This window comes from Penicillium psychrosexuale, assembly GCF_028828465.1.
Source record: "Penicillium psychrosexuale strain IBT 29551 chromosome Unknown utg000001l, whole genome shotgun sequence".
Lineage (NCBI taxonomy): Eukaryota > Fungi > Ascomycota > Eurotiomycetes > Eurotiales > Aspergillaceae > Penicillium > Penicillium psychrosexuale.
Window position 1 is genome coordinate 2,733,817 of NW_026643186.1, and position 17,429 is coordinate 2,751,245.

At 49.1% G+C, this 17,429-nt stretch overlaps 6 protein-coding genes across 6 annotated transcripts; 4 read left to right on the forward strand and 2 right to left on the reverse strand.

Moving 5' to 3' along the window:
* Window positions 1–224: 224 nt before the first annotated feature.
* N7518_001060 (uncharacterized protein) lies at window positions 225–2,208 on the forward strand (the record flags this gene model as incomplete). The annotated part of the gene is made up of 3 exons (XM_057181988.1): window positions 225–698; window positions 757–916; window positions 971–2,208. The coding sequence occupies 3 exons, from the start codon at window positions 225–227 to the stop codon at window positions 2,206–2,208; spliced, it is 1,872 nt and encodes a 623-aa protein (XP_057047338.1).
* A 25-nt stretch (window positions 2,209–2,233) lies between these two features.
* Window positions 2,234–4,302, reverse strand: N7518_001061 (transcriptional regulator family TF; the record flags this gene model as incomplete). Its single annotated transcript, XM_057181989.1, has 4 exons — window positions 2,234–3,240; window positions 3,291–3,976; window positions 4,025–4,134; window positions 4,183–4,302. 4 exons carry the CDS (start codon window positions 4,300–4,302, stop codon window positions 2,234–2,236), a joined length of 1,923 nt encoding a protein of 640 aa, XP_057047339.1.
* A 532-nt stretch (window positions 4,303–4,834) lies between these two features.
* N7518_001062 (uncharacterized protein) lies at window positions 4,835–6,515 on the forward strand (the record flags this gene model as incomplete). Its single annotated transcript, XM_057181990.1, has 5 exons — window positions 4,835–4,925; window positions 4,975–5,259; window positions 5,308–5,580; window positions 5,629–5,755; window positions 5,807–6,515. 5 exons carry the CDS (start codon window positions 4,835–4,837, stop codon window positions 6,513–6,515), a joined length of 1,485 nt encoding a protein of 494 aa, XP_057047340.1.
* A 2,252-nt stretch (window positions 6,516–8,767) lies between these two features.
* N7518_001063 (CBS domain-containing protein) lies at window positions 8,768–10,583 on the forward strand (the record flags this gene model as incomplete). Its single annotated transcript, XM_057181991.1, has 5 exons — window positions 8,768–9,130; window positions 9,188–9,660; window positions 9,715–9,832; window positions 9,882–10,060; window positions 10,112–10,583. 5 exons carry the CDS (start codon window positions 8,768–8,770, stop codon window positions 10,581–10,583), a joined length of 1,605 nt encoding a protein of 534 aa, XP_057047341.1.
* Window positions 10,584–12,333: 1,750 nt separating this feature from the next.
* Window positions 12,334–12,573, forward strand: N7518_001064 (uncharacterized protein; the record flags this gene model as incomplete). The annotated part of the gene is made up of 1 exon (XM_057181992.1): window positions 12,334–12,573. One exon carries the CDS (start codon window positions 12,334–12,336, stop codon window positions 12,571–12,573), a length of 240 nt encoding a protein of 79 aa, XP_057047342.1.
* Window positions 12,574–14,296: 1,723 nt separating this feature from the next.
* On the reverse strand, window positions 14,297–15,663 carry N7518_001065 (uncharacterized protein; the record flags this gene model as incomplete). Its single annotated transcript, XM_057181993.1, has 2 exons — window positions 14,297–15,542; window positions 15,596–15,663. 2 exons carry the CDS (start codon window positions 15,661–15,663, stop codon window positions 14,297–14,299), a joined length of 1,314 nt encoding a protein of 437 aa, XP_057047343.1.
* Window positions 15,664–17,429: the final 1,766 nt, after the last annotated feature.

Here is a 17,429-nt window from a genome sequence, read left to right on the forward strand (position 1 = left end):
GATTCGCTCATCCACGAATCTTTGAGGATATCGTGAGTTATTGGAGGGGCAAGTGAGAAGATCACCATGTGCACGTGCATAGACGGACTTCTTGCCTTTATTCGCGATTTAGCCCAATGCTACAGGACTTCTAATATGTCATCACACCCTAGGTACGACCAAGGGATCTATTTAAGACCATCGACAGATCATTTCTTGAGGAATAACCAAAAGTTTTCATCAAAATGAACATGAAAATGACAACCTCCAAGACCGAGCAACCTCTCGACTCGGTCGAGGAACACACCCGAGCAACGATCAAAACATTGTTCCAATTTCTGCATGCGCAGGGCCAGGGTGACTACCTCGGCGAGCAAGTAACTCAACTGGAACACTCGCTACAGTGTGCATATCTTGCCACCCAGTCCCCCGAGCATGGAAATGACCCCGAGGTCATTGTGGCTGCGCTTTTGCACGATGTCGGGCGATTCATCCCTGCGGCCGAGAAGATGGAGAAAATGATCACTCCCGACGGCCAGTATCTCGGAAGACAAAGCCATGAAGCTCTGGGAGAGTTCTACCTGCGCCAGATTGGTTTCAGTGAGAAGGTGTGTCAGCTGGTTGGTGCGCATGTAATGGCTAAGCGCTATTTGGTCGCGACGGATCAATGCTATTATGATGCATTGAGTGAGACCAGTAAGCGGACATTGAAGTTCCAGGTAGGTCACCTTTCCCTTATTCCATTCTCAATTTTGGGAGTATACTAATGACAATTAGGGTGGCGGGTACAATGACGAGCAGATCCAGGAGGCGCAAAAGGATCCCCTGCTTGAGGCAAAGCTTTCCGTCAGACGGTGGGATGATCTCGCGAAAAAGCCGAATTGGAAAGTCCCTGATCTGGAAACCTATGAGGAAATTGCCTATCAGTGTCTTATTGGTGAGTGCGATTGCGACCTTCTACAAACCCAATATAGATACTAAATACATACAGCCTCCCGGTCAAAGTTCACCCTACATTCGAAAGAATATCACCTGCCAACACAGCCCACAGTGGTGATCTGTGTTGATGGCTTCGATCCGGAATACTTGAAGTCTGGTATTGAGAGAGGCCTCCTGCCGACTTTCAAGAAATTCGTTGATGGAGGATTCCTTGCCACCGCTAAGAGTTGCATGCCCTCATTCACCAACCCGAACAATGTGTCCATCATTACAGGCGTGCCACCCTCGATACATGGAATTGCCGGAAACTTCTTCTTGGACCGAGAGACAGGCGAGACCAAGATGGTCACCGACGACTCCTTGCTTCGTGGATCAACAATACTGGAGCAGATGTTCCGGCGTGGTGTACGGGTGTCAGCCATAACCGCCAAAGACAAACTGCGCAAAATCCTTGCCCACGGCTTAAAGGGAGCTATCTGCTTTTCTTCGGAAAAGGCAGCGGATTGCACTCTGGACGAGAACGGGATTTCCGATGTGGAAAAGTGGCTTGGTCAGCCTGCGCCTAGCCAATATTCGGGCGATTTGTCTCTGTTTGTGCTTGACGCAGGCATCAAATTGCTGCAAGAGAAGAGATCGGACATTTTGTACTTGACATTGTCCGATTACGTTCAGCACAAGTATGAACCTGGCAGCAAGGAGGCTGACAATTTCATGGGAGCAATCGACGAGCGTTTGCAGAGCCTCGCAGCTCTAGCTCCTGTCATCGGTGTAACTGGTGACCATGGCATGAGCCAAAAGTCAAATGAGCTGGGAGAGCCCAACGTTCTCTTCCTGGAGGAAGTTCTCAATGCTGAGTTTGGACCGAATGCCTCCAGGGTTATCTGCCCCATCACGGATCCGTTCGTTCGACACCATGGTGCACTCGGGTCCTTTGTGCGCGTCTATCTCAAAGACATCACGCAACTCGGATCGATGATCTCATTCTGCGAGTCACTCCCAGATGTCGAGGTTGCTCTTAGCGGCGAAGATGCCGCCCAAAGATATGAGATGCCTTTGGACCGGGAGGGTGATATTGTGGTTATTTCCAAACCGCATGCCGTAATTGGCAGCTGCAAGGCGAATCATGATCTCTCAAACTTGAAAGACCACCCGTTACGGTCGCATGGAGGCCTAAGCGAGCAAGAGATCCCATTGATTATGTCAAAACCGGCGAACAATGAGAGCAAGGCTAAGGCGAAGGACTGGAGAAACTATGACGTGTTTGATCTTGTGCTCAACTGGTCAATCTGATATTTATCTATCTCGATGCGTGAGATCAAAGAGGAGGTTCCATCGACGTATTATAATGTAGCCACCAATCGTCAATATCAGGGAAGATAGTTTGAAAATCAAAGCTTGCCATGTTTTCCATCCAAATTGCATCGAAGACTGGGGGTTGTTCCTGGGCAGGAGACGGACGATACATTGTTTCGTGGGCTGTGTGAGCGGACATCTGGCATCTACTCGACAACCGTTCTAGGCCCTCGCTGATGACCACAAGGAGATGGTGTTTATGCATAGACTGAGTGATATCCCGAAGGGCAGCCACAGTGTCAGTGACCAGGGAAAGGATCTTGGTCGTATCAATTCTGACCATGAAGGCATACTTCGTAGCAACTTTGAGGAGAAAGACAACGGCGAAGGCGAGCATAGTGTCGAAATATAAAGGAAGCCCATTCATGAATGATCGAAATTCGGCATCAGAAACAATCATCCGAAGAATTGACATAGCTGACAATACGCCGGAATTGGCGATCTCCTCCAATTCAGGCGACATGTATTGAGGTGAGCTTTCTGATATCGGTACGCCACGAAAGGCGTGCGAGCAAAGGTATAGCTTTGCAAAATGATAGTGAAAACCCACACCCTTTTGCGGATAATTCCCGACATTCTGATTTGCTTTGAAGCTTTCGCTCCAATCTGCAAACCAGGTATCCAAAGAGATAGAGCATCGACGCAGTTGGGGCAGGGTCTGCGGTGCAATAGGGGTATCAACGTCCACCCCGAAGGTGTCAAAGACTCGACCCAGGATTGACCATTCCTTGACCTGGCTGATTAGTCTAGCATCATCTTCTGTGGCGTGTTCAGTTTCTAGTATTCGACTAGCCGACTCAATTATAAACCCTTCTCTGGACATCGGAGGTCGACCGTAGGCGATCGAAAAGTGGTGGTCGCATACATAGACGAGATAGTATAGCCGAGCTTGAAGATAGCCATCGCGGTCTCCTTTGAGGGCTTTGTAGATACCACTATGAAGATTAATGTCCGATGCAATGCGGACGGCTAGTTCCGTTAGCTTTAATCCACCGCAAGATTGCGGCCACATCACATACCATTCCCGATCAAGGCCCAAGAAAGTTCATGCAACCAAAACGCACCAACGCACAGGCCACGGATGTCATCTTCATTCATATGCCTTGAGAAAGTTTGGGCCGCGACAACGTTCTTGTATTCACCGTAGCAGGTTCCAAAGAGATGGCCGAGGGAATGAGAATGCAAAGCAGCCACGGTACAAACAGCCGCCGTTAACAGTGGGGATGCGATTCGAACCGAGTCCAAACTAATATGGTCGCCAAGAATACGATAGAGAAAATGATCAAGTCTGAGATGGTATGTTTCGAACAACGAAACGGCGTCGCGTAGTGAAATAAGTCCCGTAGATATCAAGTCTGGACGACGGGAAGTTGATGGATTGTTTGGTAGACCTGCCTTTCCACTTTCTGAGACGCAGGAGGCTGGGATGGAAGCTGGGCCACCTCGGGGATCCATTATCACTTCCCATGTCTGCGGTGGTTCATGGTTCTCTTTTGGCTGAGACGATTGACTTGAGGTGGAGATTTCCCCCGCGATAAATTTTTCATTAATAGCCTCAACCGGTGGGCTCAAAGAATTATCTTGTATTTCAGGCGCAGCTTGCACAGTTTGCAAAGCTTGAAACTCGGGCATGTCAACTTTGGCAGCAATCTTTGCAACAGCCTCTTCTAGCCGCCGCATCTTTTGCACCACGGCCCCTTTCCATCTAGATACTATCAGGAAATGCCGGTGCAAACGATTTGTCCGGACTTACGTGACATCGTCTTCCAGTAATGTCTGCAAGCTTCGGTTCACGCTGCAAGGGAGACCTCTCTTCTTGCACCGCGAGCATGGCATCTGACCCTCCCCCATATGACATTTGACCTTCCCCTGTCAGTTACTTGCTTTGTCATCTGCTTCAATAGGACCAACCTTTTGTTTTCGACATGCTACACAAGCAGTAATCTTGCGAGTAATATCGGGGGGCTTTCGATCGCCGAATGATTCTCGCAAAGCACTCACGGCCGGCGGAGACGGTAGTTCGATGTCCATAATGAGTGCCTAAATTGAAGTTGTGATAATGTTCTCGACTTTGCAGTGTTTGCATCAGATCCGATAAATTCTGACAAAGCACCAACCAGAATCCAGACAATTGAACATGACCTTTCCACGTCCGAATAACGTTGCGCACTTCGCACCGAAGATATAACTCACGGGGGAAACGGGGGAACAGCTGGCGGGATAAGGCCGGATCCACGTGGGGGCGATGGGGATTCCTGACTGGCCTCGCCGCACGGTCTATTTTAGCTGTGTATCCCCCGTGGCAGCTTGCACGTTGCTCATTGCATCTTTGCATTATTCATGACGACTGCGATGGCCGATAGGAAGTATATCGCAGAAAGGCTACCGGTGGTTCTCTCCGAGATGCTAATGTCTTGGCTATGCCTCCTATTATACGCAATGTGAAAGAAGTATATAACAGCACCATTCGCCAAAATCAACAATGTGTGCAAGGGAATCGCATTTTGTTTCACCTCGACCAATTCTACTCTCCTTAACCTCAAGAATCACTTGATTCGTTCCAATGGCATCGTTCGGAGCCAAATTGAGGTTTGTAGCCACTGCAGGCGTTGGATTCTTCGCAGATGGCTATCTTAACCTGACAATTGGACTTGGTGAGTGGCTTCAATTAATTCGATGAGGCCGAAGACTAATGTTACACAGTGGTCCCAATTCTGGGTTACCTATACTTCCAAGATGACAAGGTACCGTCAGTCGACAGCGACATCATGAAAGGTGGTCTGAGCCTGGGAATGGTAGTTGGCCAGCTTCTTTTTGGAGTTCTGAGTGATGTTTGTGGTCGCCACACCGTTTACGGCAAAGAACTCCTCCTCACCATATTTGGAACCCTATTGGTAGTCTTGCTGCCTTGGAACGGGATGTCGGCCCAGTCTGTGACGGCATGGGTTGCAATTTTTCGTGTTGTGACCGGAGTTGGAATTGGTGCTGGTAAGTCATTTTCCTTTGGAATAGAGGTATGGGTCTAACTCGAGGAAGATTATCCATTGTCTTCATCTTTGGCGGCAGAAAAGTCACCATTTGGCTCCCGTGCTATTCAAGTGTTGACTGTCTTCTCGAATATCGGCCTCGGCAATATTTCAGCCAGCATTGTGTTTCTGATCTTGCTTAAGGCATTCAAAGGGGCGATAGCCAACAACATAAGCCGTCTCGAATGGGTCTGGCGTTTGCTATTGGGCATTGGAATTGTGCCAGCATTGTTCACTCTTTATGCCCGGTTAACGATCACGGAGACAACACCTTACAAGCAATGTGAGAGTGCCTCGATCTTGTGCTTTGAAGATAGCTAATGCTGTTTAGATGTCTGCGATGACGCTGCTGGGCAGAAACGCACATTCAAGAAGCAGTGGGAAGAATTTCGCGAGTACTTCAGTCACTGGCAACATGCCAAAGTGCTGTTCGCAACATCAGCCTCCTGGTTCTTGTAGTAAGTTACGCGGTCTTGGAAAAAGAAAACTCCCCAAACTAACGCACACAGCGACATCGCATACTACGGTATCAATCTCAACCAGAGCATTATCCTGACAAGAATCGGTTATGCAAAGGGAGCAACACCATGGATCACCCTATATCACACTGCTGTGGGCAATATAATTATTCAGGTAGCAGGGTATCTCCCCGGATTCTACGTCGGAATATTCCTTCCTGATCGTATCGGTCGTGTGCGCCAACAATTCTGGACCAGTATCATGGTGTGCATACTTTATGCCATATGGGCTGGAATCAGCACACAGAGCGCACACACCCCGACAGCTGGCTTGATGGTTATCTTTGCCCTCTCGCAGTTTTTAATGACGGTTGGTCCCAACTGCACGACGTTCCTGCTTCCCGCCGAAGTGTTCCCAACACGTGTTCGAGGCACAGCACACGGCATATCTGCTGCTTCTGGAAAATGCGGTGCAATTCTAACTGCATTTGCTTTCGGCACTGTTGAAGATGCAATCGGCTTGGAGGGCGTCCTTGGTTTGTTCTCGGGGATCATGCTGCTCACTGCTCTTGTAACCTTGCTGATACCCGAGACCAAGAATCATACTCTTGAGGGTATTGAGAACAATGGGCTCTATAGAACACGCGAAGCTGTCACCGACCTTCCAACTAGTTGTATTACATATGTCAACGTTGAAGCTGGGAACGGGGAGGCAAAGACCAGCTTTGGAGATGATCAAGTTAAGAAGTTATCGGTATAGACAAATTAAGTGACTGTGGTCCTATATCACCGCTATAAGGAAAGAATGAATCAGTTCATTATTTCAAGAGCAAGTCAATCTCATTGAGCTATCATAAGCCTAGAAGAATAGCTATGTAGACATGTTGTACTATTCGTCCTCGAGGGCCTCTTGTGTGCTTCGCTATATTTCATCCAGTCTCTGTGTAGCGGTACCACTGTTGAAGCTGGCAAAGCTGAACGGCTTTGCCCGGGGCGTTGAGATAGCTTTCTTCAAATCAGAGTAAGAGCTCCGTCACGAAATTGAAGTCTTGTGGCCCAAGAACAGGGCCTTCCTCCCCTGGACCTGGGGGACGATTCTGGATTGCAACGAAGGGGAAGACCATGGGGTTCCCATCCATAACCTTTGACATTCCCACAACCGGGTTTGGTATTATATTCACATGCTGGGCAAAATAAGGTTGCTGAAGTTGTGCCGGCTGTCTGGTCAGTGGTGGCATATTTGGGGTTTGTGTCTGAAGGGACCGGATGTAATTCCGAGTTAGCGGGCGAGGAGCACCGCTCGGGGCTAACTGCCACTGCTCGAAAGAGATACAGTTATCCCTAAGAAGAATGAGAACGACCATTCTAACGTCGCCCCTGGAATCTACGAACCATTTCTGTGTATCTTGGCCCAGTCGTCCAAGCGATTCTGTAACACCTGTTTCAATAACAAGTATAGGGTAGCCAAAGTTTTGAATCGGCCGAGTATAACGAGAGGGGGGTACCAAGCCATTATCTGCTTCTTTACCCTTCCTAATCCCAGATTGGTAAGTTGTCGATCCGATCTAAGCCGATCCTTCCCGAGGGATACCTATAGCCTTGTAATAATCGCGAATCACTTCAACGAACTTATCTATGGCAATGTGATATTCTATTCTGGGTACGACCTTGATAAGGCCGGTAGAGCCCTCCCATTGAAATCGAAATGTGATTCCCCCAAGACCGCCGTGATCGCTTGTGAGTGCTTCGATTACCGGTGGTGACAGACCGAGCACCACAATCCACTGGTTGCCGTATTGATGCTCCTCAAACTAATCGAAAATGTGCTGTGCCTCTAGTCGCAGTCTTCTCAGTTCTGAGGAGGAGACTACATGCCCTGCAGGCAGGTCAGACATTAGTGTGAGGGCGGGATCCGACATCGTCTGTACTTCTGAAGTATTCCTAGATGTATATTGGAAAGTCGTCTGCTCATTGTGAGCCTTTGTCTGCAGTTGCCGCCTTTTTCCGCCGTCTACCTAGCAAACTCAAAAGAAAGGGGAGGAGATAGTTGAAAAGACAGGTAAGAAGACATGTAAAAAGACAACTCAAAAGACAGGTAAGAAGACATGTAAAAAGACAACTCAAAAGACACAACAAGGCCGTATAAGCGATTATTCCCTGCGACGGGGAGCAAGGGTACCGACAGCCCTGCCTGTGAAATAGGGTGAGAGCAAAGTCGTTCACTAGGAGTAGTTGTTAGAGAGGAGAACAAGAAAATTGAAGGTGTCAGGGATGCCTTACATAGCTACGGAGAGGTGGATCCATCCATGGATCACATGGCCGCTTAGTCATCATACTCTGGATCCCCACTACAATAACAATAGTTACGATCGTTCATTGTGAATAGCAAAACATCCCATCTTCTCCAAGCGCCCGGACAAGCCGAACAATTGATGAAAAGGAGTTCGCGTCGATCGGGGGTAGTGTAAGCCCAATGACACTGTGCAACGAGGCATGTGCAAGCACAGAGGCCAAGTCGCGAGGTCCAAATATTGGAATAATCATGACGTTCTGCAATGCAGAACATTCAGCGATTAAACTGAATAGAACAGATACTACACTTGATCTAAGCCAGAGGCAAAGAGAGCTGAAGAAGGAAGAAAAGAAGAGGAAGTTCTGGGGGCAGGGCCACCTTCTTATAGTTATCCTGACGGTCGGCTTCTGCCACTATTCACAAATGAGACAAACAACGACATATGCTCGCTTAATTAATCTGTAAACGTGATGATAACCACAATCACTGTTGATATCAGGGTGATACTATGCACTGCACTTGCTATAGACAATACTATAGGCGGTCAAACTTGCAAAATGTCAACTGGCATTGGCGTGTTTTGATTGGCTCAATAGTCTACCCCGCCTATGGGCCCGCTTAATATGGTGCATCACCTGATGACCTCAGAAGGATTACCTGGATTTCACATTTCGTATATTGGCCCTTGTCTTTAACCTCAGATTCCTGAAAATTGAGACATGGCAGACCACTCACATTCTCGCGAGGGGTCTGATGCTTCCCTCAACAATGCATCGATTGCTTCTCCGCGATCCAGCACCGAATCCCGCTCTCGAAATCCACTTCGCATTTCAGCAAACCACCAGCATAGACAAAGCTTGAGCGAGTCACTTCGCGGCCCGCCAGGTTCCCCCCGTGCACGCCGGCAGCCATCCCTCCCACAGTCGGCCATCCAGAGCCTTATCGATAATCCCCCGCCACCGAAGGCTAGCAACCCTGCCTTTGTTGGTCGTGATTGGAGAGAGATATCAGTTGGGGAGCTGGTCAGCCCGGGTGACCTGAAGTTTGTCGAGCTTGATACAGGCATTGAAGAGGCGACGAACGTGAGTACCTTACAAAGGCAGCATTCCCTGTCCTGACTAACATCCTCGTCCAACTAGATTTTGATTGATTCAGGTGGCGCTGTGCTGTTGATTCGCGAGACACCGGAATCCACTTCTGCCGTGGGCACATTCGACTATGCCGATCTCAATTCCTATCTCCTTCTAGCAGCAGGCCTGACACACCCGGACGAAGCACATCAAGCGTCATATGACGAGCTAGCCAAGAAAGCCCACAACGGCGTGCCTATTCCGTTAAGAGATGTGAAGAAGTTCGGTATGGAGAAGGAGCCGCTGATCAAGCTGCCAGCGTCGGCCAATGTCTTGGCGGCGGTTGAGATCTTTGGTGGTGGTGTTCACCGGGTTGTGGTTGTCAATGAGTCAAATGACCAAGAAGTGGTCGGAATCTTCAGCCAGTTCCGACTGGTCAAATTCCTTTGGGAAAATCGCCGCAGTTTCCCGATCATTGAAGAGCTCTACCCGAGGGCTCTAAATGAGCTGGTTATTGGATCTCAGGAAGTGATCTCCATCAAGTGAGTTATTTTGGTGATCTTTAGCGCTGTCTAACCGCTAATTCTTAATTTCAGTGGTGATAAACCCCTCTCTGATGCTCTCCATGTGATGAACAACGAGGGTATGTCCTCGATCGCGGTGGTTGACAACTATTTGAACGTGCTTGGGAATATCTCCACGGCGGATGTCAAGGTATGTGACGAGCTATCTTGGTTGGCAAGGTTTACTCACCATTTCGCAGCTCTTGACCCGATCATCTTCATTGCCACTTCTGCACAACACCTGTACCCACTTCATCTCGATCATTCTATCTACACGGGGGTTGATTGAGGGTAAAGACTCATTCCCGGTCTTCCACGTCAATCCTGGATCGACACTCGCTCACACAGTCGCAAAGATCGTGGCAACTCGATCGCATCGGTAACTACTGCAAACTTGAGATATAGACACAAGATGTACTGACTGCTTTAGACTCTGGGTGACCGATCCGTTATCTCCAACCTCATCAGGACCGCCAACTCCATCGCAGTCTTCTGTACACCTCCCTCTTTCCAACAGTATCAGCCCAGCTACCGGAGGTACTGCAAATTCAGAATCTTCTGAAGAAGCTGTGACATCTTATGCACAGCCCTCTCAATATGCCGCCCCTCACCTACCACCTCCTAACCCACCCTTCACGTACCCAGCCGTGCCGGTCTCAGTGCCATCACCCATCTCGCATTCTATTCCATCGTCCGCCCTAGACGGAGCCCGAGTTTCCGGACGCCTCGCCGGAGTAGTCAGCTTGACTGACATCCTGAACCTACATGCCCGAGCTAGCGGGCTGAACCCGGCCGACCCGGCTGACTCTCGTAGCCGCCGCCGACGCAGTAGTTCGTCGAGCCAGAGTGTCCGCCGCAGCGGTGACATTGGCCGGGAGCTTTTCAGCCGTGGCGGTATGTAAGAGCATATACTACGTTTTAATTTGGGCTCTATTGCAAAGCATGTTCTCTATTTTGAAACCAATATACGCAATCGCTCCGACGTGCCTGTTACAAGCCTAATGCTATTCAGCCCAACTAGATATGCTTATTTCCATGTTGTCACACTTCATCAGTCATACAAGATAGGAGGCAAGCGGATGGACCTTTGGACGTTGCCTAGCCTGTCATTCTCGTCTTTAGCAGTGGATATTATTTCCATTGTGGATCAGCATTACCAAACAACTTCAATTGACTATCTCCCTATGTAGTTCCTCACTTGCATTGTAGACTCAAATCTCGATTATCACGTCTGATTCTAGTCCCCGCCATATCAGATAAGCCAGATGAACCATCATCCATATCAAGCCAGGATCAACAATCATCGGGAAAAGCCGACCAAACCCACATCTCCACGACGATCAGGCAAATCCTCCAGCGTACGGACAAGAGTCGAATACTATCCACTAATCGCCATCACCCGGAGAACCATTTCCGGCATCCACAACGCAGTCTTATTGTGTCCCATCCAGAACTGTCCAGCGGCGCAAACACCACCACACACGCAATGCACATCCAGCAGCAACGGAGAAGACCGAGTCCAGACCAGCGTGCTTATTGGTCCTCGTATTTCGTCATGTAAGGCATTTCGCATTGGATTACGGTGCTTGATTATGATTCGGGTACAGGCGTCGATCAGCTGGAGGTCTCGAATTATGAGTGGATCGGAGGTAAGCGAGGGTGCATTTCCGCTTCCCACTGGCCCGTCAGATTTGAGCTACCCATCCTGTTGGGAAGGTGACAGGTCTGGAATCGCCGGATTGGGGGCCTTGGACTAACTAACTAGAAGATGTTCATGACTGTTTGGTTGAGATATAATTCTCAAGTATGTAGCACCAAGGAACAGTGATATCAATATCTCCTTGTGAGATAACAAGTCATACGATAAAACCAAAGCCAGGATCTGTACTGACTAGAAGGAATGAGCTTAGCCCAAATCCCGAAGATCCTCAGCTTAAAATCCGGGGACGATGTTCTCCCACTTGTCTAGGTGGCAACACCACATCCACAGTCAGCTCGTCTTGGTCTCGTCTGGACTCCTGGAGCCACTGATGCTCCACTGTGCACCGAGAGATCCGGACTGGGCGCTGATCATGGAGACACACCCTGGGGAATCTCCGGGTGAATTGGGGTTGTGATTCGGGGATATTATGGGGGTGTCTGATGATTGAGAAGGACTTGAAGGTATCTGTCTGGGTGGTTTAGAGAGGATGTTGCATGATCATGGCCTGGTCCAGGTCTGAAGTTGACATGATTCATAGCTGTCTATATTGAGGTACAGCTCGACTTGAAGTATGGATATAGTTTAGTAAGAAATGACTCAATCTAACTAATTGCACACGACGATAGCGCCATCCCAACTGAACCAATCTAGACTCCATATCTGATTGGCCTGAACAGAAGAAGAACATCTAGTCGCTAGAAATCACCTCAAACGTAGTACGTAAGCTGCAACAAGAGCGAACAGACGAGGCAAGTCCAGAATGCCCAACTCACGAATCATCCCTCCCAGAGCTATCACACCGGGGGCGGGGCGTCTATCACCAACCCATGGGCCTATCATCTACCTTGGAAGCCAACCCCAATCCCAATCTTACAATCTGACAGGCCACCCACTGGATCCCCAAGCCACCAACCCAGCGTCAAACGCAAGGGAAAAAGTAACCGCCAATCATGCTCCCACACATGTGCACGGGCCAGCGTTGCAGTCCCATCCAGCTGGAAACCGACAGCCCGTGGGTGGGTGCTGGACCTGGCCCCGTTGAAGCTGCACGGAGATCCCCCCCCCCTTTGCTCCACCAGGCGAGACGAGTTAGAGTTCCATTTGCTGGGTGTGCCGATAATACCCATGCCTCGACCGCGGGTACGCGGCCCTCGGACTTGGGGTTCGACCGTGGTAGAGGTGCTGATTGACTCTATACTGTCCATGGGTCAGTGCGGACGCTAGTTTGTTGTTGGCCAATTAACGTCCGGACTTTGCCTCAAGGCTGGGCACAGCTGCAACCTTAACCCCGCAATCTGGGATTCTGCAGGTGATTCTTTTCTTTTTTTTTTTTTTTTTTTTTTGCTCGTATAGTCGGTTACATACTTTGAGGGATTGGAATCTTGGCTTTGAGATCTGGGTATAGGAAATATATTCAAGTTGTGATATTTACCATTTATAGTACATAGATAGCATTGATATGGACTGGCAAGCCAAACGCACCACCCTGATAAAACAGAAGTAGAAATCGATAAGTCGATCCTGCACGATCGCCGTTGATCCGTAATCCCGGGAACGCAGGGGCACGGAGCACGAGACACTTGGAATTTCAATTTCAATTTCAATTCTTCAACACGAAATTCAAATTCCACACGGGGAGCTAGTTAACTCCATAACTACGCAGAAATATACAGGATATTTAACCACTAGGCCATACCAAAAATCAAGATATTCTATTCAGAGACCCTATCCGCTCTGTTTCTTGTTTTGCCAGAAACCCGCGGGGTCCGAAACAATCCTGAGATAGCACACGGGAACTGCCGAGACGCAAGATCAAGGGAATTGCAATGACAGAGATAGAGAAAGCAGGATTCCCTTTTCAAAAGTACCTATTTTCTATCTAGCACGCAAGGCCTGGCCTGAGATATACTGGGTCATGGTCCAGGGTCCGGGGTGGGAAACAGGGAATCGGGGATACTGTATTGTACTGTATTTTTGGTAATAATGGCAATAGTTGCTGCTATGATAAGTGAGTAGTATTAAGATAACTACCGTATCACACTCTACGCTAGCACAGTTGTACTAGTAGTTACTCTATCCCGTATAACCATATTCAATGAATAGCTGGTCATGAGTGACAGCATAGAAATTAAGCCGAGGGGTTCCACAGTTGAGGATGGTCTGATCGTTGGAATGACATTAGGTACGTAGGCGAGAACCTGGGCGGGTTTGTGTTAGACCCACGTAGTAAGGCTAGAGAATTACAATACTACGGAGTACCAAGGGTGCGGTTGGTGAAGTTGGATGCGGCATTTTCAAGGGAGAAAGTGCGTGGACACAAGAGTTAGGATTTAGGGAAAGCTAACACCAGACGCAATTCTGGTTTCTGGTTAAGAAGGATAAACGCAAAAAAAGTCATTCCATGTAATGTGGGACTGGGGAAAGCTATAGCTATAGCTACAGCTCTACTGGCACGGCCCGATGGAGTATAGAGTCTAGGACTAGGTTTTGCCCAGAAAAGAAAATGAGATGCCAATAATCGCGCAGTTATTAGGGATGGTGGAGCAGCCCCGGATTAGGACGCGGACTTGGCGAGGTTGTTTGCGGATGGATGCAACATTTGGGTATAGAACTAGGGCAATTAGGGATTAGGGAAATTAGGGAAATTTATGAAGAAGATAAGTGGTTGGATTTTGTCTCTTCATGTGTAGTATAGTAAAATTTAAATGGAAGAGCAATCGATACATACAGACATCAACCCTGACTCCAGTTCAGGATATTAAATGTAAGATACGAGAAGATAATAAAAAGATACAGCAAATGTGCAAAGCCACCCAATATACAGACAGACCCAACTCCGAAAGATCCAAAAGAAAAATAAGTACCTAGGTATCAGGTATCATAGATCATAATAGGCATGATAGACAGATGAAGTTAACAAGAGACGCTGGTGAAATCATCAAGAGCGAGAAGATCGTCAAAGGCAAAAGGCTGATCACGGTCGGAAAGCGGAACACTCGAGTTACCCAAGTGGAACGCAAACTGACTGAAATCCGTGAAATCAGGATCCATCTCCTCATGGGAGACCATAATGCCATCACTGTTGAACTTCGCACCGGGCGACATCGTAGCATGCGCTGTCGGCGATAGCGGGGTGTTGGGAGTGGGGCAGAAGTCCGGAGTAGACTGAGTGCCCGCTGATAAAGCCTCGATCCTGGGAGAGCTGAGACTGGAAGGAGCCATCTGCGAGTGGGAAAGGTTCGTGGTCTGAGTAAGCAGATTGAGTTTGTGCAAGTTGTTCGATGGATGGGACTGGCCGCGCGAATGACCGTGGGTAGGATGGTGGCCGGTGGGGCCTGAGATGGATGCTGAGGGAATCGGTGGAGCCGTGTGTTGCAGAGGCAACTCTGGTGCGGACGCAAGGCGATCCCGGAACTGATGCATTTGGGTCGCCGTGTCAGGCATTTGAGCCTGCTGCATCATTTGCTGCTGCCACATCTGCACGGCCTGCGCGTCGGTGGGCGTTTGTGCAGGGGTTGGGTTCTGCTGTTGCATGGGCGCCCATGCGGGTACTTGGGAGTTCCAGCCCGGGGCGGAGGCTTGTTGGCTCATGTAGGCTGGCATCTGCCCAGACTGGTTCCCTGTCGGTGCAGAGAACATGTCGGAGTATGGCGTCTGGGAACCGCTCATGCTGGCCATGTAGGACTGGGCACTCGGGTCGTACGACGCCGTAGGTGATAGGACATAGCCATCACCCGTTGGCATTGGGCTTGCCATTGAGCCTGGGCCCTGGGAGAAGGACGAGCGAATATTAGACAAATCCAAGCTCATCTTCCGTGGACCGCCATTGACTCCACTGAGTGATGGCCGCGGGGTCATGTGGCTGGCTCGCCGGCTGTGGATAGAGGAGTTGTTGAATTGAGCGCGTGCTGCAAAGGCGGCCAGTAGATGGTTTTTGAACTGCTCTTCAATTTGCTCGTTTTGGCGTTGCAGCATGAGAATCCGTTTTTCTTGATACCGTTCATCGACCTCTTCATACATGGCCTCTTTCTCCACGATATCCTTGGTGATGTGAAATGCCTTGCCCGTGCGCTTCTTATGCAACATAGAAGCCCGGTTGGCAGACTCCAGCCGAGCATCTAAGCTGCGATCCTTGCGCCGTGACGCAGCAATAAAGGCTCTGGGGAATGGTTAGGGTGCATGTTCTGCCCCTCCGTGATACGAGTTACATACCTCTCCTGGTTCTCCTCCCGCGAGCGGGGGATAGGCGTAATATCCTGGTCGAGATCTGGCAGCGGCATCCTGGACATGGTACCTAGTAGAGGAGGTGGATTTATGTAGGAAAGAGTGTTATCGCCTGGCCACCGGAGAAGAGGGGGACGGTAAGTTAAATACCAAAAAGGCTGAGGGGAAACCCGTCAGCGTTAAACCCAAGCTAAGGGCCAGAACCACGGATCCGAGCCGATCATAGTTTGGGCGCTTGGAAAACTTACGGCCGCTCGGTCCATGGTTGCCCCGTCCCTCTCCTCTAGGCTAGTCTGCTCGAGAGCGCCACTACGGAGGAGCCAAATACGAATGGGCGAGAGATGGTGCCACTCATGGCCCCTCTTCCCGGAGACTATTTCCTGCTTTTCCAGGTAAATAATATGCAGCATACCAGATGTGCAGTTATCAAATTAATTTTCCTTTCCAGATTAGCCCTGAAGGGTCTAGACCATTCGCTGTGAAGTGGGGCGTTACTCTACTCCAGACAGATCCCGATAGATGTGTTCTGATAGATGTGACTCTATCGGGGATCACTGCAGATCACTTTCCTGAAGCGTGGACTGTCATCTCCAGGGCGAAGTTTTTTTTCCCTGTGAGTGTCTTCGACATCACGAGAATCATACCACGTGATGGCCGGATTAGGAAGGCTTCAAAAGAAACCTGAAATTCAAGGCTACACCTACCTTGGAGAACATCAGATCTATGATAAGGTTACAGTACTTCGGATAACACCGATCACCTCTTGGCGAGTATAAGGCAATTGCTATTGACCGATGTTATTGACGCTTTATACGGAAACCCCTGGTTCAGGATCTGGACAGTACCAAGCGAAAATTACGAGGTTTCCATTGAATATGAAGTTCTCCTTCTTCCTTCCTAAATGGGGACTTCCTTGGCGTATCTCGGCGCACCTGCAGCGCTGGGCGGGTTGCCTTAGGCCCTAGGGCTCCCACATAGTACCTACCTAGTATAGCATTTCCAATTAGCGTAGCGTAATACCACTATGTGACCCTAATAGCCGCCGACGCATCAATTAACTGCCGGCATACTCCCGAAAGATCACCAGCAACTCATATAGGAAGGAGGTCTCAAATCAACCATAATTTGGTACAAAATACCTCGCTTAAGTCAATTGTCGCGAGGCGTAGAATCATCCATGGATATTAGCACAAACCAAAGCACGAAAGGCATAAACCAAACAGTCATGCCAGTTAAACATCATACATGATGTTCCGAGACATACCAATTGATCAGTCAATTGATCACCGTCACTAGCTGAAACATCCTACACAATACAAGATATGGGCTTATTCAATCCCTGCTCACTAGAACATCTCCCGATTCCTATTCCTCCTTTTGGCCTCGGACATATGTATTCTGCCGGATCTACCCTCATCTCATAGACAGCAACGCCATATTTAAAGCCCACGATATCGGGGGATTCGCCACCGGTCTAAAGCCGAGTTACCTAAGCTCACCCGGCCGAGACTAGGCCGCTTCAAGCCCTTCCAGATGTCCTCCCCGATGTCGCCACTGCACGCACAGTCCGATATCATCCGACCTCATTATTTCTCTACCAAGCCCTAGTTTGTCTGACGCTGATTGGCATGACACTTCACGAATTGGAGTTTTATCGTTAGCGATTAACTACTTTGCACTGGCCTATGAAGATATCCCAGTTTACAACGTAACTAGTGGGGTACCCGGTGATCACCCCGCTGATCGTCCATATCTATGTCCAACGGACAGAGGACAGGATGTGTATGTACGTACACGTATCCGTATCATCGCGACAGAGCAC